Raw genomic sequence first — 24,670 nt, 5'->3', positions numbered from 1 at the left:
TGGAGCAGGAACCATACATGGAGTGGCAGAGCATAGAAGACTCATTAAAGTGCACACCTACAAGGTCATGAAGTTCACCTTTCTCAACTTCAAGTCAGACTAAATAACAAGAATTGAGTGCTTACCAGGTACAAGACAGCAAGGAACAGAGTAAACAGAAACACAGGTGTGATGATAATTTCTTTAATTCGGTCATAGCTCTTAAACCATAGAATGCTGGATTGAGGGGGCAAGCTTTTATTTTTTTTAAATTAAGTTTATTTCGAGAGAGGGACAGTGTGAGCAGGGGAGGGGGAGAGAGAGAGAGAGAGAGAGAGAGAGAGAGAGAGAGAGAGAGAAAATCCCAAAAAGGCTCCGTGTTGCCAGCACAGAGCAAGATGTGGGGCTTGAACTCACGAAACCATGAGATCATGACCTGAGCTGAAACTACGAGTCAGACACTTAACTGACTGAGCCCCCCATGCACCCTGAGGGGGCAAAAGGTCTTGACATGTCACCCCAAATGTCCTCAGTTTCATCAGGTGCTCTGGCTAGCTGGTCTCATCCCTCATGGCTTCAGCTGGTCTCTCTCAAAGCTGTACATATTTTGGAATATAATGACATTTCCAGGAAGCAGACAACCATTCTTTTGTCAAGAATTCACTAGTAGCTGACTAGGGCACCTGGGTGGTATTCAACTCTTGATTTTGGCTCAGGTCATGATATTACGGTTCATGAGATGGAGCTCTGTGTTTGGCTCTGTGCTGACAGTGCAGAGCCTGCTTGGGATTCTCTCTCTCTCTCTCTCTCTCTCTCTCTCTCTCTCTCTCTCCCCCCTCCTCCTCCTCTCCCACTTCCTCTCTCTCTCAAAATAAATAAACATTAAAAAAAAGAATTTACTAGTAGTTGACTAGAATACTTCATTTAACCTCAAGAAATTACAACAATGCATTTAGTCCTTCACATTTCACCATGACATAAAATCAACTCAAAATAGGTCAGACCTAAATATAAGAAGTAAAACTATAAAACTTTTTTTAAGTTGTTTAAATATTATTTTTATGTTTATTTATTTTTGAAAGAGAGAGAGACAGGGCGTGAGCAGGGGATGGGCAGGGAGAAAGGGAGACACAGAATCCGAAGCAGGCTCCAGGCTCTGAACTATCAGCACAGAGTCTGATGTGGGGCTTGAACGCACGGACTGCAAGATCATGACCTGAGCAGAATTCAGATGCTCAACCAACTGAGCCACCCAGGCGCCCCATAACTATAAACTTTAGAAGAAACAGATTTGAGACCAAAAGAACAATCTGTAAATAGAAAAAAATTGATAAACCTTTTTTAAGTTTATTTATTTTGAGACAGAGGGAGAGAGGGAGAGAGAATCAATGTGGGGCTCAATCTTACGAAGGAAGAGATCATGATCTGAGCCAAAATCAGATCATGAATCAGTCGGTTAAGTGTCCAACTTAACCGACTGAGCCACCCAGCCCCTAATAAGTTGGATTTTATTATACTAGAAAATTTGTACTTCAAAAGACACCATTAAGAAAATGCAAAGTCACAGACTGGGTGAAATTATTTGCAAATCATATATCTAATAAAGGACTTGTATTTACATGAAAGACTCCTTACTAGCAAGACAAGCAACACAACTGAAAAAATGGACAATTTGAAAGTACATGTGAACAAAGAGGACATGCGAATTGCTAATAAGTACATGAAGGAATGTTCAACATCATTAACCCTTAGGAAAATGCAAATTAAAACCACAACAAGATACCGTAGTGGTATCTTGAAACCAAGACCACTTAATAATAAAAAAGAGTGGCTATAATAAAAAAGAGAGAAAATAACGAGTGCTGGCCAGGATGTAGAGGCACTGGAACCCCAAAGCAGTGCTGATGGGAAAGCAAATGTTACTGCCACTTTGGAAAACAATTTGGCAGTTTTAAAAAACTCCAACACAAATCTACCATATCATCTAGCCATTCTACTTTCAAGTATAAGCCAAAGAGAAATGAAACTACACCCGCAGAAAACTTGCACGTGAATGTTCACAGAAGCATTATTCGTAATAGCCAAAAAGTGGAAACAACCCAAATGTCCACCAGCTAATGAATGGATAAACAAAATATGGTATATCTACATACAATGGAAAATGACCCAGCAATAAAAGGCAACAGAATACTTCTTTGACGTGCTACTAAATGGATGGACCTTGAAAACATTAAGTGAAAGAAGCCAGAGACAAAATACTATCTACTAAATGATTCCATTAATCTGAAATGTCCAGCAAAGGCAAATTTATACAGATAGAAAGCACAGTAGTATAGTCAATTAGAGCAAGAAGAGGTTTAGGGGAAAATAGGGATGGGGTTTCTTTTACGGATGATGAAAATCTTCTAATATTGTATTTATTTGTGTGAAAATATTTGCACAACTTTGTAAACTTACTAAAAATCATTGTACATGTACATTACATAAAGTTCAGAGCTACTATGCAGCAATAACCAGAGAAGGAAGTAATTATACTAAAAATGCATTTTGCTTAAATCTGGATGGTAGGATTAGGGGCAATTTTTATTCTCTATCTTTACTTTGCCTTATTTCCGAAGTTTTAAGAGATCTGTTGCTTTCTGTCACACATAAAAAGTTTGTTTAGGAACGCTGAGCTGCGTTACATAATTTTTGAAATTATCCAACTGGAAAATAAATGTTAACTCAAACTAATCAAGCTATTGTTTCATTTATTGTGACATTTCTAAATGTGTTATTTCTTTAAAACATGTACTGTTTTTCAAAGTGGACATGTTGACAGCATCTAATCAGTATGGACTAAACATCGGCAACATGGAAATACAAACTACTAGATTCTACCTGCCACATCATATCGATTCCCACAGGCCTCAAAGTTAGCTGTTTTGGAATGTCTCCATCCTTAAATGAGAGGAAATACTGGTCAGTAGCAGATTTTCACCTAATTTGGATCACCTCCCTCAGAGTCTGTAATATGTTGTATATTCTTTCTTTATACACTAAAACAGTTTCTTTGCTTCATATTTAACTGGAATTCTTCAATGATTCAGTTTTCCCATCTGTCATCTAAGAATAATAACAGCTGCCTCACAGAGTTACTGTGAGGATGAAATGACACGAAGGAAATGTACAGCACTTAGAGCCCCCCTTTTTGAAAACTTCCTCATCCTCCTCCCTAGTGTAGGTTAGATATTCTTCCCAATAGATTCTTGCTGCTGCAGTTCTAAGACTACTGAAATTTGACTTTAGGAAACCTGTCACCCACTCTTCCTTTCTCTCCATCCATTCCTCTCCTCCAATCTCTCTCTTTTTTATGATCCAGAATACATTTTCCGTAGCTTCACTGGAGACTCTTCCTTTGTGTTAAATCCCTGGGTCACTCAAGAAATACCTCAACCACATTTGAGTAATTTGGCATTTAACACATTTACACGTGTGCTGCTTTTAAAACTTCGTTTTAGGGGCGCCTGGGTGGTTCAGTTGGTTAAGTGTCCGACTCTTGATTTTGGCTCAGGTCAAGATCTCACAGTTCTTGGGAACAGATGCCTGCATGGACTATTCATTCTGTCTCTCTCTGTCTCTCTCTCTCTACCTCTCTCTCCACCGATGCCCCACCCCCTCCCCTGTACCCCAATTGTGCTCTTTCTCTCTCTTAAAATAAATAAACACTAAAAAAAAATTAAACTTGGTTTTAAAATAGTTAAAATGCTTTAAAATGTTAAATTTTGGGGCACCTGTCTGGCTCAGTCAGTATAATATGCAACTCTTGACCTTGGGGTTGTAAAGTTCGAGCCCTCACATTGGATATACAGATTACTTAAAAATAAAGTCTTAGGGGCGCCTGGTGGCTCAGTCGATTAAGCGTCTGACTGTTGATTTCGACTCAGGTCATGATCTCACAGTTTGTGAGATGGAGCCCTGCATCAGCTGTCATGCTGAAAGCACGGAGCCTGCCTTGGATTTTGTCTGTCTCTCTCTGCCCTTACCCCATTCGTTCTTGCTCTCTCTCTTTCACAATACATAAATATATTTTTTTAATGTTTGTTTATATTTGAGAAAGAGACAAAGCACAAGCAGGGAAGGGGCAGAGAGAGAGGGAGACAGCATCTGAAGCAGGCTCCAGGCTCTGAGCTGTCAGCACAGAGCCCGATGTGGGGCTTGAACTCATGAGCTGGGAGATCATAATCTGAGCCAAAGTCAGATGCTTAACTGACTGAGCCACCCAGGTGCCCCAATAAATAAATATCTTTAAGATATAAATAATAAATAAATAAAATCATAAAAAATAAATAAATAAAATGTTAAATTTTAGTCAAATTCAGGATTTGTGGAAATCCCAAAGCTATTTCTGTAGAAAAGTACTTTGGGAATAAACCTCAATACTCTGGTCTGTCATTTTTCTAGGAATATATCTGAAAAATTTCTAAAGCTTCATTAGACCCTAAAATCTTGTTCTAAAGGCATTTTGGTAAATTGATCAAAAAGTGTCACCAAGTACACTTATCACAGTGAGCACTAGCGCTAAGTCATATACAGAATTGTAGAATCACTATAGTGTACACCTGAAACTAATGTAACATTGTCAACTATACTTCAATAATGAAAATTTTTTTTAGAAATCTCATCAAATTCCTTCCAACATACAAGTTTAAGTAAGTGTGGTTATTTGTAACTTTAAAACATACATAAATAAATCAATCAGAGATAAGCTAGCAGTTTTACTGAAAAGGGTAGATATTGTATTTTTGGAGATGTTCAAGTATCAGATTTCCTATCCTAAATAAGAGGGTGAACTGTAAGGTCTTTACAGCAACATGATTCAGGCAGGGGGAGAAAAGTCATATTTCAAAAACTGAGGATGAGGATTTATGTACTATAAATAGACCATTACATTGTCTGTTTGAAAGTACTTGTTTTATTTTTACTCATTAGTCATGTGTGTGTGTGTGGGGGGGGGGATGGAGGGATTGAGAATAGACTCCCCATCAGTCATCTGCCAGAGAGGTATTGACTACCAGGTCTGGTGATGGTGGGAGGTATTGTGCAGTTTAAAGATACAAATTGATACTGGCTGCAGTTCACATGAGCCTGTTGTTGTTGTTGTTGTTGTTGTTGTTGTTGTTGTTGTTGTTATCTTACCTTCTACTCTTCTTTGGATAGAAAAGCTGCTTTGGGGCAATAATGAGACTCATAATAATGGCTCAAATAATGGGACTCAACCTTCCCATTACTACATGCAATAGAGATAACAGTATTTATCTTTTGAAATCTAAGTTTTTTCTTCTAAAATTATCTTTCTTCTATTTAGTTTTATGTGGAGGGTAATTTATTTTGAAATTTATAATAACATTAAAATAGGGAACACATTTTATTTTGACAAAACATGGGCATGGGTTAAAAAGAGTGAAGAAATACCATTGTGTGGGTAATCTTATTCTAAATTGTTCGGGGGTGCCTAGGTGGCTCAGTAGTTTAAATGCCAAGCGCTGACTTGGGCTCAGGGCATGATCCCCTGGTACGTGAATTCCAGCCCCATATCAGGCCCTGTGCCTTCATCGCCCAGCCCTCTTTGGATCCTTGGTCTCCATCTCTCTCCATCCCTCCTCAACTTGTGTGTGTGCGCACACTCTCTCAAAAATAAATAAATGTTAAAAAAATAAGAAGAAGATAAATTGTTTTGGTTAAAATTAGCCACACAAATTAAATACTTGTACTTAATGACTAAAAATCTTTATCAGATTTTTGGACTAACAAAGACATCCAGTATCTTAGTTTTAGAGAAGAGTTAGGGCAGAGCAGAGATCTAGAGGTCTCATGGCTGGGATCCTCCCAGGACTTGCTATTCTGATATTATAATGTGTTGTAAGGAGAAACTCGAGAAGATAACTGAGTTTACTACATATTACTTCCCATTCCTATAAAATGGTTATCAAGTTTCCCCCTCAAACTGGAAATATTTCAAACCAGATATTCTGGATTCTGATAAATTTAACTTCTTTTCTTTTCTTTCTCTCATGTAAGTAATCTCTACACCCAACATGGGGCTCGAACTCACAACCTTGACATCAAGAGTTGCATGCTCTACTGACTGAGCCAGCCAGGTGCCCCTAACTTCTGTACTTCTTTCTTTTATTTAAAAAAAATTTTTTTTCTAGTAATTACCTTTTATTTAATTAATTAATTTATTTTTTTTATGAAATTTATTGACAAATTGGTTAAAAATATGGAACGCTTCACGAATTTGCGTGTCATCCTTGCGCAGGGGCCATGCTAATCTTCTCTGTATCGTTCCAATTTTAGTATATGTGCTGCCGAAGCGAGCACTTAAAAATTTTTTTAATGTTTATTTTTTGAGAGAGAGAGAGCGAGCAATCGGGGATGGGCAGAGAGAGAGAGAGGGAGACCCAGAATCCAAAGTAGGCTCCAGGCTCTGAGCTGTCAGCACAGAGCCTGAAGTGGGGCTCTAACTCACGAACCGTGAGATCATGACCTGAACTGAATGAAGTAAGCCACTCAACCAACTGAGCCACCCAGGTGCCCCATAACTTCTGTATTTCTTAAGTTAGATAGGTCTTGTTAATTCTTGCTGGGCATCTGACTGCCAATGAAAACTGTGAAAGCTATACAAAGACAGACTTTTCTTATACATTTGTCCTTCTGAAGGGTAGTCATCTAACAGCATTGCATTAGGATTTGAATGACAGGCCTATGAAGTGCTCTTAAAGGGTCAAGTGCAATGTTACAGATTTTAAATTCAAATCAAACTAAAGCAATTTGGAATTAAAATTTGATTTGCTGATGTTCCTATCGTTTTGTGTCAAATAAAGAAAAAACAAAACATCACTGGGATACAAAAGAATCTCACTTTACACAAAATGTATCTCTGAGAAGTTGACTACACATTGAATTTAAATACTATACTGGAATTATGGAAAATGCTTATATAAAACAATCACTCCATAATTTATCTCCAAATAATGTGTTTCAACACTGTAAATTTTTTTAATCTAATGTTCACATTACTTAAGGAAAAATTAGTTACTCTGTGAATTTTTTCTAAAAAATATACAAGAAAATCGTACTATGAAACTGTAGGTATGTGTTAAAGCTCTTACTTCAAGAGCTTCTTAATTACATAAAGTATGTCCTGAGTTAAAATCAAGCATATCAGAATCTCTATCAATAATTTCAGGGCCTGAAGATATCATGTGGAAAATTATGGCTCCAATAACAAATCCTTTCTGCAGATCATCACTCTGAACAGAAGAAGCAATGAAACACAAAAATTACTGCATTAAGCTTCAGTTTGGGGATCAGTTTACTTACCCAACAGGATCTATCTTTTTCATTAGTGACACAGCCACCACAAATGAGTAATTAATGCTCCCAATATTTGATGGTGGTTGTGAGAGACCTTCTCAGCTGTATCCTGGAAGGCAGTATTCACTCTTTGGAATATGATGTGTGAACATGACCCAACAAACTAACTCATGAGGGGAGATAATAATAGTAGAAAACACTTAACACAGTACTTACTAAACAGCCAGGTGCTGTTTTGAATATTTTACCTACATTCAGTTAATCCTCATAGTAGCTCTATGAGTTACAGACTGTTTTTATTTCTACTTTATAGATGTGCAAACTTAGTCACTTGCCAAAGGTCACCCAGTAAAACAGTGGAGAAAGGACTCAAGGCTGGTTAGTCTGACTCCAGAGTCTGTGCTCCTATCCACTGCTCTTTACCTCCAGGTTTGCCTCAAGACACCAGTAATGCAGTGATGGCAGTAATATGACCAGGGATGCACAATTTCACTCTTCATTCACTAGTGTAAATCTCACTCGAGCCGGTTGTACTCTCTGTACAAAACCTTTAACTGGCTAACGTGCATATTTTGGCAGTTTGATTCTGATCCTGGAGCAAAACACAAAAGGTGCAATTCTAACAGATTATTTGCTTTTAGTTGAGCTCAACATGGAGCCTAAAATGATTCAGGCAGATAATGTGCAAATTTAGGACAATAAAACTCATATTACTACATTTAAAACAGCGTGCTTAACATTTGTAATTAGACCTAAACTTCCAAAATTCCTACGTCTGATTTGCCCTCTTAGTGAGTTCAGCTAATCTCCCTTTCTACTTCCAATAAATAAAACATACCCAGCAAATGCTGTCCAAGGCAAGTTTGCAGACACGTATCTGAATTTAGTATCATTCTCGTTCAGATCAAATATCAGAGTGAATGCAGGGCTTTTCAGGTGGCCTGCTTGGCTGCCCTTTGCCCAGGAGCACCTTTTGCTTTTCTGAATTGCACAATAAGGGATAGCAACATGTTATAGTTCCCACTGAAAATGTACATAGGATATTAAAGTTGTCAGACAAGAGCTGGCCCAACTGTTGCCCCAAGGATATTCATACTTGAATTTATACTTGCTTAAATATCTCACAATCCTTGAAGAGCAAAAATGTCTCGAATACTTTAGTAGTGGTCCAATGAAACTATTTCAGTAGCAGGCTGTATTAACTTTAGGTTAAGTAGCAGGCAATTTAAACTTTAAAATGCCAAGAGTGTAGACAGGCAAGGGAGTGGTGATAGCAGCAGAGTAGTTTTGGGAGCTCCCAGGATGCCCTCAGAAAAAAATGGTGATAGCAGCAAAGATGGGGGAAAAAACCCACAAGTCTATAGGCAACATCTTTACCAAAAATCGGGTGAAAAACAACCCCTGGAACTCTAGAACTCTAATGGGTAGAGTCAAACTACACTTAGCAACAAAAACTGGGTGACCCCAACTGTGCTGGCTAGAGTGGAGGTTTGAAACTGTGGTCTTGTAAGGGTCAAAAGAGAAAAAGAATCCAGAAATTGCCAAGTCTTCATCCAAAGGAAGGGACCCCGCTCCCCCATTTGAAGTGAGAGGCTTCCCCCGCCCCCCCCCCCCCCCCCAAAAAAAGAAATGAGAGACCCAGAAGTGAATCTAAGAATCACTGTGAGAACTGGGAGGAGTCCTGGCAGGGTCTCTTTTGCCAATGAGTACAAGGAAAGGTCCCATCCAGGACACTAAAGGGCAGGCAACACCTAGCACAAGCTCTTTTGTAGGACAGATCCCACGCTGAGGAGGAACTACTGAGGGTGGAACATAATATACCTGTTAAAAGAAAATTAGCTAGCTAGCTAGGGCTGACAAAGCTAGATCAAGCTGATCAAGATTGGTGCATTACAAAAATTAAGACAACTAGACATTACGTGCTGCCTGGTGTGATGCAATAGAAAGTACACTGCATCCCCAGTGGAGAAGTGTTTTGCCAAAAAAATAAATAAAACCTGAATCAAACGTAGCCTCTAGATCTAGATCTAGTTTACAGAACATATGGAGGAGAAAGGAATATGCTAAATAATACCATAAAAATGCAATCAGCCAAAAGTGGAAAATTCTATAGGAGAAATAACCTGGTCTCTTCAACAAAATGGCATGACAATATTGGGGTGAGGGGAAGGCAAAATCAACAAAGAGCTAAAGATATATCAACTAAATGAAATATGTGGATTTTGTTAGGATCCTGATTTGAAGTCACCAAGTCTTTTTTTTTAGAGAGGAGAGAGCAAGCATGAGCAGGGGAGAGGGGCAAAAAGAGAGAGAATCTTAAGCAAGCAAGCCCCACAAATCTTAAGCTGGATGCCAGGTTCGATCCCACAACCCTGGGATCATGACCTAAGCCAACATCAAGAGTCGGTCACTCAACTGACTGAGCTGCCCAGGCAATCCGTGAAGCCATGAACTCTTTAAAAAAAATTTTTTTGACACAATTGGCAGAAATTGAATACGAACTAAGGATTAGACTACATAAAGAAATTACCATTAACTTTGTAGGTATGACATTGATATTGTGGTATATTTAAAAAAAAAAAAGGTCCTAATCTGTTAAAGATACTTAGAGAAGTATATACCAATGAAATAATATGATGTCTCGGATTTATTTTAAAATATTAATGGGCTTGCCATGGGAGCATGGGGGAGGCCATGAATTCTGTTTCAATGCATCTTTGATCTTGTCAAGTAATATCACGAGCAAAGCTTACCTTCCCAAGTTGAAAAATTTAGGGCCAAGAAGCTGTAATTGAAATTAAAAAGGGGCACATGTGTCCAAGGAATATTGAGGAATTTGGCAGCTTTATGAAACTTGTGATAAATGAATGCATCGAGATGGCAGTTAGTGGGCAACAGAACAATACCGGAAAGGTGGTAATATGAGGAAATAGTATCATCATGTTAGAAGCCTTAGAATGAGTTTAAACAAAGGCTTATTCACTACAGAAATCAATTGCTTTCACACGTCTCCTCTCCAATGAGCCAGTTTTACTATGATATGGAAATGGCTGCATACATTTTTGGGGGGGCTGCATACATTTTTATATTAAACTGTTTTATTAAATAAATTTTTGTAAGAGTAAAAAAAAATTCCTCAGAAAAAAGGTGGACTAGATGAACTAAGAACAGCAAAACCTTGATAATTGTTGAAAGTGTAGTCATAAGACCTTTTTTCTATTTTTACATGATTGAATTTTTTTTTTTTAAGATTTTGTTTTTGAGTAATCTCTATACCCAATGTGGAGCTCGAACTTACAACCCGGAGATCGAGTTGCATGTTCTCCTGACTGAGTTAGATAGGCACTCCATGATTGAAATTTTTCAAAATAGGGGCGCCTGGGTGGCTCAGTCGGTTAAGTGTCCGACTAAGCTCGGGTCATGATCTCACAGTTTGTGGGTTGGAGCCCCGGGTCAGGCTCTGTGCTGACAGCTCAGAGCCTGGAGCCTGCTTCGGATTCTGTGTCTCCCTCTCTCTCACTCTGTGCCTTACCTGCTCACACTCTGTCTCTCTCTCAAAAATAAACATAAAAAAATTAAAAAAACTTTTTTTCAAACTAAAAAGTTAAATAGAAAAAGTCTATGCACCACATGATTTAGAATATCTAATTACTATATTAAAACCTATAAAGCAAAAGGAGCAAAGGAGAATAGGATTTATTTAAAAATGCTCTGAAGAATTCTTCAATCTTTTTTTGTGGGGTAATCATCATGTGCTTTAGGTGAGTCTATTAATAGAAAGACAAAACCATCATTTAAAAATATTTTGTTAGGGGCGCCTGGGTGGCGCAGTCGGTTAAGCGTCCGACTTCAGCCAGGTCACGATCTCGCGGTCCGGGAGTTCGAGCCCCGCGTCGGGCTCTGGGCGGATGGCTCAGAGCCTGGAGCCTGTTTCCGATTCTGTGTCTCCCTCTCTCTGCCCCTCCCCCGTTCATGCTCTGTCTCTCTCTGTCCCAAAAATAAATAAAAACGTGGAAAAAAAAATTAAAAAAAAATATTTTGTTATAGGGGTGCCTGGGTGGCTCAGTCGGTTAAGCATCTGACTCTAGATTTCAGCTCAGGTCATGATCCCACAGTTTGTGAATGCAAGCCCCACACCTGACTCCACACTGACAGTGCGGAGCCTGCTTGGGATTCTCTCTCTCTCCCTCTCTCTGCCCCTCCCCCCGTGCTCTGTCTTTCTCTCTTAAAGTAAATAAACTTAAAAAAATGTTATAAAAAAACAAGTTTTTGTGATTTTTTGCCAAATTCATAACATTCTCCAAAGAGAATATTCTCTAGCATAGATTTCTCAGGCAAAGTGTCTGTATCTGGTATTATTCTTTTGACTATCCTCCACTGTTGCTCTAACAGGAGACAAACCACACTTCCAAGATTGTTAAATTACTACCTAGGAAAGTTTTGGCAATTTCCCATTCAGTCACATTTTCCAGTCATTTGTTTCTTATGGTTGTAGACCTGGTTGTTCACTTTTAGCCAATGTCCAGGAGGGACTTTGCTCCAGGCAATTTTTTTTCTTCAATTTTGACATCTCTGTGAGTTAGCTATTATATAATATTATCACAGCCTACTGCTTTCTGACTCATGTTACCCAGAAGACAACTCAGGAATGAACTTGGACTAGAATTTTATATAGCCCGCTGAGTTTCCTAAAGGTTTTGGTACCTATTTTTCTATAATCTTTGAAGGTCTTTTTCCTTTTCTTTCCCACACAACATATTGTTTGAATAGTTCCAGTGCCCTGTATGTATTTCTACAATTTTCTTAGCCACAGGCAACTCTTGTAGTGATCTTATTTTGCAGGTGCAACCATTGCACAGGGCAAAGCTATCTCCTCTTTTTCCTTTCCATCTACGTTATAGTTTGCTCCTTTTTTTTTTTTTATATATTTATTTATTTTTGAGAGAGAGAGAGAGATAGAACATGAGCAGGGTAGGGGCAAAGAGAGACAGAGACACAGAATCTGAAGCAGGCTCCAGGCTCTGAGCTGTAAGCACAGAGCCTGATGCAGGGCTTGAACCCATGAACTTCGAGATCATGACCTGAGCTGAAGCCGGATGCTTAACTGACTGAGCCACCCAGGCACCCTTGCTCCTTTGGTTTTTGAACACATGCCAGGTCTTCTAAAAGATCTTCCTCTGGGCTCTAATACTCATTTGTTCTCTATATTTATACATGTAAACACTACATAATTTCCTCAAGTGATTGAAATCACCCCAAAACCACCTAAAAATGATTTTAAGAGTGCAAATGATTTGAGAACCAGAGACAGTGATATCGAGCCACTGATAGGACAGTAGGAGGCAGGATAGTGAAGGGAGATTTTATTTTTTTCTGAATAAAAACATACACTCACTGATAGAAGAGTGGGCCCACTTCCTATTCTACTAAGGGCCTGAGGAGGTGACCCAGAACTCTATACCTCAGCTTTCTTGTGTTACTGGAGATAATAATACTTGTTGCCACCTTTCCACATGATGCAAAAAGATGACTGGATTAGTGTTTGTGAACCGGTTTGAGCTCCCTGTTAGAAGGATGTCAGGTTCATAGCCAGCAAGGTATAAAACTGGATGTTCAGGTGAGTAATTACAGGGAACCATATGGTTCTCTAAGGCAGGGCCAAAACTCTTTGTACATCAGGTATTACAATAATTGGAAAGAAGGCATCTGAGTGTTAATTACTCCTGACTTATTTTAAAAACCTGAAATTCCTTAACATACCTCTGCTGACACAATATATGTACATCAAATATGACAAATCCCTTTTTGGTCAGACAGTGTCTGACCAAATCACAGAGGTGTCTAATCACAGAGGTGTCTAAGATTAGCTAACAGGAAAGGAAAAAAAAATCTAAAATTCTAAATTTATAAATTTATATTTAACATAAATAGGCATTCTCAGCAGTATACTGAAACTAAGAATCAAATCAGTGGGAGAGGAGGAGGAATGAACAGGATAGATGAAAGGACAGAACAAATAGGAAGTTTCAAAGGTGAAACTGAAGACAGGAAATGACTCAGCCACAATTCCAGGAGGGAGTTCTAGTTAGGTGAGTTGTAGATGATACTATGGCCTGGGAAACTCATTATGTACAGAGGACAAGATTCTAGGAGCTGATTGCAGCGCGTCCTCAGGAGTCATGGACACAAAGTCTAATGAAAATAATATAAAAAATATTCTCCTCTTGGGGCGCCTGGGTGGCTCAGTCTGTTGAGTGTCTGACTTTGGCTTAGGTCATGATCTCACAGTTCATGGGCATCGGGCTCTGTGCTGTCAGCATGGAGCCTGGGGCCTGCTTCAGATTCTGTGTCTCCCTCTCTGCCCCTCCTCTGTTCATGCTCTGTCTCTCTCTCTCTGTCTCTCTCTCAAAAATAAAGAAACATTAAAAAAAAATTTTTTTTTTAATTCTCTCAGAGGAGAAAATCTTGGTGTCTTTTACTTTTGATACTCAGGGTAAAAATTCAATTATAAAAACAAGAACAAGGGGCACCTGGCTGGCTCCATAGGTGGAGCTTGAGACATTTGATCTCAGGGTTGTGAGTTAGAGCCCCACATTGGGTGTAGAGATCACTTAAAAATAATTTAAAAATCTAAACAAAAACAAAATAAGAACTCAAGGCAGTTTTAGTCATTGACCCTTGAAATAGCTGAAATAATGGTAGTAAAAATAATACAAAAAGATCGAGGTGAAGGAAAAATATACCTGTTATTCTAAATTTAAATTGTTCATCATTTTTTAGGAATATTTATTTATTTTTGAAAGAGAGAGAGAGAGGCAGAGAGAGAGGGGGACAGAGGAGCCAAAGCTGGCTCTGTGCTGACAGCCATCAGGCTGTGGGGCATGAACTCACCTGCTGTAAGATTGTGACCTGAGCCCAAGTCAATCACTTAGGTGACTGGGCCACCCAGGCACCCCTGAATTGTTCATCATTTTGAGGAGATTGCACCGTTCCAGACACTGGGAGTATAGTTACAAACAAGAGGGGCATGGCTCCTACTTCTCTAACAGGCTGCAATCCTCAGATACATGACTATGATCTGGGAAGAACATGGACAAGGACTGCGTTATTGGCATTTATAAAACCATGGTGAAAGCGAATGTAGACATGTTCAACCGGAATTCTTCAAATAGGAAGCACTTGAAATTTTATTTCCTTATTATTTTAAAATGTTTATTTTGAGAGAGAGAGAGAGAGAACACATGTGTGCTTGCAATCACAAACCGTGATCATGACCTACGCCGAAATCAAGAGTTGGATGCTTACCAACTGAGCCACCCACCTAGGAGCCCTAGCACTTGAGATTTTAAAAGTGAATCTAATTCAGGGATCTAAAAAGCTTCTTAGCAAAGTAATACTTTGCCAAGGGAAGGGAAGGAAAGCCAAAGGGGTACAGTATCTGTTAAATTCTTGTGAAATGAAATAGTACTATGTTTTTGAGGAACCAAAAACAGTGCAGATTGGCTGGAGAGAAGAATGGGTGCCATGATAGCGTAATGGCAGATTAGGCGATAGAGTGGATCTAGAATTTGAAGTATTTTTATATGCTATGCTACAGTTCAGGCTTCATTCTAAATCTGAGGATGACTCAAATATTTTAAGCAGGGAATAACAGAATCAGATCTGCCTTCTGAAGATCCCTCAGGCATCAGTGGTAGTGGAGGTAAGAGAAGAGTAGAGGTGTGAACATTTAAATTTAACACATGAATAAAGATGATGGAATAGATATGAAATAGATAAGTAATAAAAATGAAGGATGTTACTGAGAAAGGGATTGGATATGAGAGTTGAGTGAAAGGAAGGTACTAGAACAATTGCTAGACCTCGGGTTTGAATATGCCACTTAACAAGATAGGTAATAGAAAAGAAACAGAATTGTTTGTTTTTGAAGGTGGGGAGGAAAATAGAAGGATTATAAATCTAAGTCTTTACTTGAGCTTGAGGTACCAGTAGGAAGTACAAGTGCACATGTTCTTCTTCAGTTGAGGACAAAGATCAATCACAACTGCTCACACATATTTCTTGGGAGACATATTTTGTAACTTTTTATGTGTTATCAGTCCCCTCAAAAAGGAAGAGGAGTGAAAGCAGGTTGTATGTTGGTCACTATAAAATGGAGAAATAGTACTTTAATAATATGGAAACATAGTTCTTAATAATGTGACCTAAGACCCCAGTTCATATACAAATAAAACATGGCAACATGGGTTACAAGTCCAATGCTGTCCATTAAACTGTAATAACAGTAAAGCAGACATGATAAAATAAGATGTACTATTTTTATCTTTTTGAAATTATACCTTGAGTGGTTGTGTGTATTCCATAGTGATAATTTTATTGGTAGTAGAGAAAAAAAGTTAATGCCATCAGTTTTATGTGCAATTTTCCTGCACAGCTTTAATTGTTAACATCTTTTCCTTATTATATCGTTAAATATTACTTTTGTCGTAATTTTCAGTCAAGAGGTTAGTAGCTATATTAACTTTCTTTAGAAGCTTATTAGCTCATTAAGAATGTTTCCTGTCAACCTAAGCACATAAAAACACACACTATGGTACTTAAAAGATTAAGCTTGTATATTGTATTCATTCAAACATCGTTTAATGATCCAGGAAAACATCTTCAGCTGTTCATCTAGGATTTTACGTTGTATTCACGATGCGTTTATTTTCTATTTTCATCAAAAGATTCTGCTATGAATCCTGCTATTTGTAAACCTATTCATTGTAAAACATTGCATTTTAGTCTAAGTCCCTTTCAAAGTTATTTCTCCCTCAACGCATCACCGTCAAGACCTAAAGTTTTTCACTATCCCTTCTCCCAAGAAAAAAATGAAAACATTCGTTCCTGCTCCTCCCCCCACCCCCACAACCCACCCCAGATAGGAAAGAAGAGGCGAGGCAAACTGGAACAAGTTGCGACGGGCGACCCAAAGCGCAGAATTAGCTAAATCCGGGCTCCAAACGGAGACCGGGATCAGTCACCATGTCCGGAAGGATCTGGGCAATTTGCCAAAAGACAACGTCCCCAAAGCCTCAGAAACTGACTGGTGCTAAGAAACCAGAGAAAGAACGAGTGACAAGCACAGAAAGAGGCCCGACCCTCTGGGACATCCTGAAACACGCAAGGAATGCAAAAGCAACGTCAGGAATCCGGGACCGGCTGCGGCTGGCCAGAGCGCCCAGCCAGGTTAAAACCCAGCTCTGTAGGCAGGCATGCTGCTGAGACCCTTGGGTGGGGAAAGGCGCCCTGGGGGCTTGGTGACTGAGCGACGGAAATTGTTGGCGGCATGAGACCGGTTGGCTCCCAAGAGCGCGAGTGGCTCACGTTCCGGTACCCACACGGTGACACCCGGAGCAAGTCTGAGGGAGGGCCTAGGGGCGGGGCTAGAGCTCATACCCAGCCTCAAACGCCAACCCTTACTGAGTCTTCAGTACGCCTGCGTATGGTGAGGCCGCACTCTATTTGGCTGCTGGGCGTGCGGCGGCAGCGGCGTTCTCTACCCGGCATGCTGCGCGGTTGTGACGGCCCTACGTCTATCCCCTTCCCAACCCAGCCCCCTCTCCCCCTCCCGCCGCGCCCCCCCCCTTTCCCTAAAGTGAGTGAGTGAGACGGACAGATGGAGGAGGGACTGTAATGGCGGCGACCGGCAGCTCCCTACTCTGACCCACGGCAAGCATACAGCACCGACCCCCTCCTCGCTCCTCTCCCAGCCGGCCTCCGCCCCGCCGCCAGCGCGGGGCCACCCTCCCCGGCCCTTCCCCCAGCCGTCGGCTTCTCGCCCTGCGCCCCGGCCGGGGCCCCACACACAATGGACGAGCTTGCCGGAGGCGGTGGTAGCGGCCCGGGGATGGCGGCCCCTCCACGGCAGCAGCAGGGACCTGGGGGGAACATGAGCCTTTCGCCAGGGGGGAATGGAGCGGCGGGCGGCGGGGGTCCTCCAGCCGCCGAGGGAGCGGGTCCCGCGTCAGGCCCGGAGCTGTCCCGGCCGCAGCAATACACTATCCCAGGGATCCTGCACTACATCCAGCACGAGTGGGCTCGGTTCGAGATGGAGCGGGCGCACTGGGAGGTGGAGCGGGCCGAACTGCAGGTACCTCGCTGGGGCGGTGTGCGGGACGGCTGCGGCGGCAGGGTTCCCGGTCGGGGGGGGGGTGGGGCCGGGACTCCCCTCCGTCCGAGCCCCGGGCCTTGGGAGGCCAAGGGGAACCTACCTGTGCATCTCGGGGGGGGCGATACTCCTGCCTATGGTTCTGGCGACGGCTCTTCCGAGAGCCCCCCTCCCCCTTTCCTGCAGAAGCTTGTTCCCCAACCCTTCTTAGCTGCGCGGTGCGGGCTTCCTTGGGGCAGCCATTTTGACTTTTAGTATGGCGTCTGCGGGGGCTCCTCTGGAGGCGGCCTGCCGGGCCTCCGGGGTTTGGGACTAAACTCCTTTCTGTGGGATAGTCCGGCTTGGGGTTACTGGGCATTGAGGTGGTTTGTGATTGTGCCTGTTGAGATGGAGAACCCGAGGAAGGGGTTTGGGATGGACATTTTATTACCTTTTTCCTCATCACCCGCCCCCCCCATCCGATTTGGCATTTTTGGCCCCCTCCCCCGGAGTTGGTACGCACTTGCCCCTTGACAGCCACGCTTCTTTCCAGGTCTTGCTGCATACTTGTGAAGTTTTCATTTCCTGTCGCCAACTTTAGGTACCTTCTTACCTGGGATGCTGCCTTATTCACTTAGGTTCTCTTTTAGTTAGTTCTTCCTCAGTGACTGACTCATCTGTGCTTCCCTAAATTGAGTTTTTCTTTTTAGAGTACCCTTCAGCCGGCCTCCTCCTCCTCCATCCCCTTTATCCATAAAAAGCCAAACCAGAGTATCTCTGCTGTCTTTATGAAACGACTGAGAAAAGATTTAATACTAGCTTGAAGTAAAACGTACTTTCCCACGTTACTAACACAGGGGAAGCAAAGTTAAATATCCTCAGGACACTTAATAATTGAGCCTTATTTGATCTTTTTAAGGTGAAACTTTGATAGGCTGGTTAACTTTTGGAAGATGTTGGTAGCTGAAGCGCTCATGTCTTGAATTTCAGAACGGCTATATCTTTTTAAGAGGATTGTTCAACTCTTGGGTATTTGTGTTTATTTTTAAATCCCTTTCCAGGGCAAATTTAGGCTTAGAAGAAAAAAGCATGCATCTAAATAGTGTCGCACCTGTTCTTCAGACTGGTATATATTTAGAATGTAAGCAGTAGTGTTGGCTGATATATACGTCATATATGTTGGTGAATAGTTAGGAAAATGTAGTGTTTAAAGAAGGAAGATTGGATTAGAGTGTCTTCAAACAAATGTATATTACTTTAATTTTGAGTTAGTAAACTTTTATTGGACTCTACAAAGTTGTTGAAGCTAAACTTTTAAAAAAGTAAGGATGTTGGGATGCCTGGGTGGCTCAGTTGGCTAAGTGTCTGACTTCGGCTCAGGTCAAGATCTTGCCATCTGTGAGTTTGAGCCCGAGCAGGGCTCTGTGCTGACAGCTCAGAGCCTGGAGCCTGCTTCGGATTCTGTGTCTCGCTCTCTCTGCGCTTCCAACGCGCGCTCTCTCTGTCTCTCTCTACCTCTCAAATATAAACTTTAAAAACATTTTTTACAGGGTAAGGATGTTTCGGGGCGCCGTGAGTGGCTTAGTCAGTTAAGTGTCAGACTCTTGATCTCAGGGCAGATCTCGATCTCAGGGTCATCAGTTGAAGCCCCACTTGGGGCTCCACAGCCTGGAACCTACTTGAAAAACAAAAAAAAAAGCATTGGTGTTTATATTTCTTGACTCTTTATCAAGTCTTCAAAAAAATTAATTACAAGTTAATACCTGTTAGTCAATTCAGTGTTTTAAAATTGTGCTTTGACGGGCGCCTGGGTGGCGCAGTCGGTTAAGCGTCCGACTTCAGCCAGGTCACGATCTCGCGGTCCGGGAGTTCGAGCCCCGCGTCAGGCTCTGGGCTGATGGCTCAGAGCCTGGAGCCTGTTTCCGATTCTGTGTCTCCCTCTCTCTCTGCCCCTCCCCCGTTCATGCTCTGTCTCTCTCTGTCCCAAAAATAAATAAAAACGTTGAAAAAAAAATTTAAAAAAAAAATAAAATAAAATTGTGCTTTGATATACTTTTGGACTTTTAAAAGTATAGTTTTCAAAAAGCTTAGGTAAGAATTGTCTGTTGTTTCTTTAAACTTGTGTATAATGTGGTTTAAAATGTCTGGGATTTATAGAGTTCTACTGATACACAACTTTTTACTATACTATGTTGCAAAGAATATTTTTGTGAAGATAGTGGGACAGTTATTTTTTAAAATTGCATTTACAAACGCACAAGGCCTGGACTCACTAAATAATACCTCACCAGTCCCTGGATACAGTGTCTATGACCTTTGCACTATGGTATGAAAGCTTGTATTCCCCCGCCCTAGAGGGTGAGACGTTTGTTTTGCCCTGTAAGTACCTTGAAATATTGGATTTTAACACTTTGCAAGTTAACAATGCATTTATAAGCTCCACTAATTTAAGTATCTGAAGAAATGTCTTATTTGTGTCTAAATTAATAAAATCTATAACTTAATGAGATCTCTATTGTCTGCCTTAGCCCTTTCTTTCCCTTTTAGTTCTCTTTGCCAGTAATGGTAATAAAAAATTTTTTTTTAATTTTTTTAACATTTATTCATTATTGAGAGATAGAGACTGAGCACGAGCAGGGGAGGGGCAGAGAGAGGGGGAGACACAGGATCCAAAGCGGGTTCCAGGCTGCAGGCTGTCAGCACAGAGCCCGATGCGGGGCTCGAACTCACAAACCATGAGATCATGACCTGGGCCGAAGTTGGACGCCCAACCGACTGAGCCACCCAGGCACCCATAAAAATCTTCTAAGATTCCTTTTCCTTGTTTGCTTTCCAGTTGATGTGCTATTGGCATATTAGTCCTGATAAAGCCATTGTAAGTTTTTTTTGTTTGTTTATTTTGAACAAATTCTACAGTGTTTCTAGACTCTTGTTTCCAGAGATTTTCATTATTTCACAGAGATTCTTTTGGAATAAAATGTTCGTGATTATATTTGTATGATTTTGTTCTTCATATTTCTCTAAAATGTTTTGTTGGGTTCCTTAGTTAATTGGGTTTCAGGTTTGCTTCTGGAATACTGAATTTACTTTAGATAACTTCAGTCCTGAATAGGATTGCTTGTGAGAAGCACTTTAAAAATGTATGTGTTGGGGTGCCTGGGTGTCTCAGTTGGTTTAGTGTCTGACTTCTGCTCAGGTCATGATCTCATGGTTCGTGAGTTTGAGCCCTGCATCCAGCTCTCTGCTGTCAGCACCAAACCCGCTTCTGTACCCCCCTCTCTTGCCTCAGTCTTTCTCTCTGTCCCCCCTCTCTTGCCTCTCTCTTTCTCTGTGTCTCAAAAATAAACACTTAAAAATGTATGTGTCAAGGATTGCCTGGCTGGCTCAGTCGGTAGAGCATGCAACTCTTGATCTCAGGGTTGTAAGTTCAAGCCCCTCGTTCAATGTAGAGATTGCTTAAAAACTAAAATCTTTTTTTTTCTTTTTCTTTTTTTTTTTTTTTTTAATATTTTTACTATTTTTGAGACAGAGAGAGACAGGGCATGAGCCGGGGAGGGGCAGAGAGAGAAGGGCACACAGAATCCAAAGCAAGCTCCAGGCTCTGAGCTGTCAGCACAGAGCCCGACGCGGGGCTCGAACTCACGAACCGCGAGATCATGACCTGGGCCGAAGTCGGACACTTAACCAACTGAGCCACCCAGGTGCCCCAAAAACTAAAATCTTAAAAAAAAAAAATGTGTCAAATGAAAAATTTATTAGAGTTTAGGTGAAGCATCACTGTATTTTGACTGTAAACTTAAACTTATTTTAAAGAATGATAACGTATAAGAAAGTTTAAATATCATTGTGTACAGCCTTGGGTCACTGTTGATGTATAGATGAAGTGACCAAAAAATGTTCAGTATTAGAACTATTTCAATAACAGGGGCACCTGGGTGGCGCAGTCGGTTAAGCGTCCGACTTCAGCCAGGTCACGATCTTGCGGTCCGTGAGTTCGAGCCCCGCATCAGGCTCTGGGCTGATGGCTCAGAGCCTGGAGCCTGTTTCTGATTCTGTGTCTCCCTCTCTCTCTGCCCCTCCCCCGTTCATGCTCTGTCTCTCTCTGTCCCAAAAATAAATAAACGTTGAAAAAAAAAATTAAAAAAAAACTATTCAATAACAAATATGACTAGGTTAAGGTATTCCCAGTTTTGATGTAAAATTTCAATATGAAATCATATTTTCCCTGGCTTTGGAAAGGATTTTAAATTGGAACTTTGCAGTGTGGTTCTGTTCTCTGTAAAAAGTGCTTTGGGTAAAGGTCTGTCCTAGCAACTTGGAACTAAAGTAGAGGATCATGTCTTAATAGTGCTATTTTATTCTTGTGATATTAACTTACATGGGATTCAGGTAAAGCTTGAGTAGTAAGGCTCTAGGACGATGATTCCTAAGTGAGGGTGCTAATCAGAATCACTTGTAAAACTTTTAAAACTATGCAGGTCGCCGCCTTATCTTCCAGACTTTTGGATTAATTTGGTCTAGGACTTGTAAAAGATAGACCGTTTGGGGATTTTGGCAATTCATGTTATGGAAAAATTATAACTGACATTTGATGAGCACTACAACCTTATGAGGTAGATATCATTCCTATTTTATAGGTGAGGTAAACAGGTGAAATAACTTTGCCAAGGTCACTCACCTGTAAGGTATTGCAGCTGAGATTTGAACCTTGGTTTGTATGAATCCAAAGCCTGTTGTCTTATTACCACTTTTATAACCACTGTATTATGTTGTCTTAACATTTTTTATAGAAAGGGAATCTGACTTGTAATTCTTTTTTTTTTTTAATTTTTTTTTTTCAACGTTTTTATTTATTTTTGGGACAGAGAGAGACAGAGCATGAACGGGGGAGGGGCAGAGAGAGAGGGAGACACAGAATCGGAAACAGGCTCCAGGCTCTGAGCCATCAGCCCAGAGCCCGACGTGGGGCTCGAACTCACAGACGGCGAGATCGTGACCTGGCTGAAGTCGGACGCTCAACTGACTGCGCCACCCAGGCGCCCCTCTTTTTTTTTTTTAATGTTTATTTATTTTTGAGAGACAGAGAGACAGCATGAGCGGGGGAGGGGCAGAGAGAGAGGGAGACACAGAATCCTAGGCAGGCTCCAGGCTCTGAGCGGTCAGCACAGAGCCCGACCGACGCAGGGCTCGAACTCAACAAACGGCGAGATCACGACCTGAGTCAAAGCCGGACGCTTAACCAACTGAGCCACCAGGCACCCCTGTAATTCTTTATCCACCATTATGTGGTACACATTGGTACATTTCAACATAGTTTTATTGAACCTCAATTGTGTGCCAGTTGTAGTTTATGTATGTTGCAAATGTGTCCTCCTGTTTTTCTCTGTAATGGTATGTAATATATGTACTTATACACACCAAATGCTTGTTAGCTATAAAAATATGACATAGATAATGCATAGAAAATGTAGTCCAGGAGTTCGTGTTCTAAAACTATTATGCAACAAATGTAAAAAAAAATTTTTTAAGTTTATTTATTTATTTATTTATTTTGAGAGAGGGAGAGAATCCCAAAGCAGGCAGGCTTTGTGCTGTCTGTCGGCACAGAGCCGGACATGGGGCTTGTTCTCACAAATTGTGAGATCATGACCTGAGCCTAAATCAAGAGTTGGATGGTTAATCTGAGCCACCCAGGAGTCCCAACAAATGTAAAACTTTTAATTAGTGTTTGTGTTTGCACATCCTGGCCTACAGATTTGTCATGACTTGACAGATGTTGCCACTTAAAGACCTTCGTAGGTAATTTGCTTAAGTTGCTTACAACTTTTTTTTTTTTTTTTGAGAGGGAGAGGGTGGGAGAGAATAATCTTAAGCAGACCCCACACCCTTTGAAGGGCTCAGTCTCACAACCTCATGACCCTGAGATCATGACCTGAGTGGAAATCAAGAGTCAGATGCTTAACCTGCTGAGCCACCAAGGCTCCCTTATTTCATTATTATTAATCTATGAAATTACAAAAATATGAACAGTATGGTGGTTTTGTGTAAAGCCATTCCCTTTATTCTCAGAGTTTTAGGCTTCATAAATTTTCACTGTTAATGCAGTTCCCTATTTCAAATGATGGTGACAACAGAGGAAACAAACTTTGATAGAATTAAGAGGACGCAACCTTATGTCATTTTCCCTGTTTTTGAAGTTCTTGCAAACAAAAAGTCTAGGGACCACTAATCTAGAATTCTCTCTTCCTCTTTTTACCCCTCAACTCTGCTGTATAGTCGGCCCTTTTGCCTTACTCTCTCAAACCTGTCTGAACACCTTGTAGGACGTGTTTTTTTTTTTCTTTTGATGGTCAGCCTTCAAGTTGCCAAATCATGTGGCCTTTTTACAGACTTGATACACTTAACCAGCACTTTTTGCTCTTGACTATTTCTTCTTTAAAATCCTTTTCTTTGGCTTCTACTATGTAATTCTCTAGTTTCCCTTTTGTCCACTTAAAACTTTTCTTCATGTTACCACCTCTCCATTGTTCCCAGTTATTCTCTGGGACTCTTGTTCTCTTAGTATATTGGCTGTATGTTTCATTCGGAATCAGATTTTCAGCTACTGCTTAGCTCTTACTATCTAACATCTTTTGGTTACTGTTTGCTGAGTGTTATTCCAGTGCTTCAGTATTAATTCCTTTAATCCTAAAACAACCCAGTGAGGTTGGCACAGTTGATTTCTTTTGTTGTTGGGTTTGAGGGGGTTGTCGGGGGGGGGGGGGCACTCACTAGAATATTGGGACGCAGAGGTTAATTAATGGGCCCGAGATCATGCAAGTAGCAGGCAGGCTGGACAGGCTGCCTTTACAAACAGTATTCTTATGACTACTAGATTTTTTTGGTTTGGTTTTCAAATGTCTCCTATTTCTAATTTCCTGTCTAACTTGTTACTTTAAAGTCAAAACTTTCAGGTGTGCCTGCATGGCCTGGGTCACTTAAGCATCTGACTCTTGATTTCAGCACCTCAGGTCATGATTTCAGTTGGTGAGTTTGAGCCCGCATAGGGCTCCACTCTAACCGGGTAGAGCCTGCTTGGGATTGTCTGTCTGTCTCTCTCCCCCCCCACCCTTCCCTCCCTCCCTCCCTCCCTCCCCATCTCTCTCTCTCTCCCTCTTTCCTATGCATGCACATGCTCTCTCTCTCTCTCCCTCTCAAAATAAA

At 41.0% G+C, this 24,670-nt stretch overlaps 2 protein-coding genes and 1 non-coding gene across 7 annotated transcripts in view; 1 reads left to right on the top strand and 2 right to left on the bottom strand.

Annotated features, from left to right (window-relative positions):
* The window catches only part of AP4S1 (adaptor related protein complex 4 subunit sigma 1), a 51,034-nt gene extending 33,149 nt beyond the window's left edge, over positions 1-17,885 (bottom strand). Inside the window, exon 1 of one of the 3 annotated variants that reach the window (XM_043554337.1) lies at positions 17,592-17,885. The gene's annotated coding sequence lies outside the window, so the exon portion shown is untranslated. Of the gene's footprint in view, positions 1-2,863; positions 3,108-17,591 lie in introns of those variants that run through there. The other 2 variants (XM_043554335.1, XM_043554336.1) reach the window with 2 other exon arrangements.
* LOC122469667 lies at positions 6,236-6,342 on the bottom strand. The gene has a single exon (XR_006293563.1). It is a non-coding gene; the product is annotated as a U6 spliceosomal RNA (small nuclear RNA).
* The window catches only part of STRN3 (striatin 3), a 107,106-nt gene continuing 99,242 nt past the window's right edge, over positions 16,807-24,670 (top strand). For 2 of the 3 annotated variants that reach the window (XM_043554331.1, XM_043554334.1), the window contains exon 1: positions 16,909-17,470. In XM_043554331.1, the coding sequence (XP_043410266.1) occupies positions 17,189-17,470 (282 nt within the window). In that variant the 5' untranslated portion in view covers positions 16,909-17,188. Of the gene's footprint in view, positions 17,471-24,670 lie in introns of all 3 variants that reach the window. The other variant, XM_043554332.1, reaches the window with a different exon arrangement.

The sequence above is a fragment of the Prionailurus bengalensis genome, chromosome B3, assembly GCF_016509475.1.
Source record: "Prionailurus bengalensis isolate Pbe53 chromosome B3, Fcat_Pben_1.1_paternal_pri, whole genome shotgun sequence".
Taxonomy (NCBI): Eukaryota; Metazoa; Chordata; class Mammalia; order Carnivora; family Felidae; genus Prionailurus; species Prionailurus bengalensis.
The sequence above is the reverse complement of the archived record's forward strand: the minus strand, read 5'-3'. Positions and strand labels throughout refer to the sequence as shown.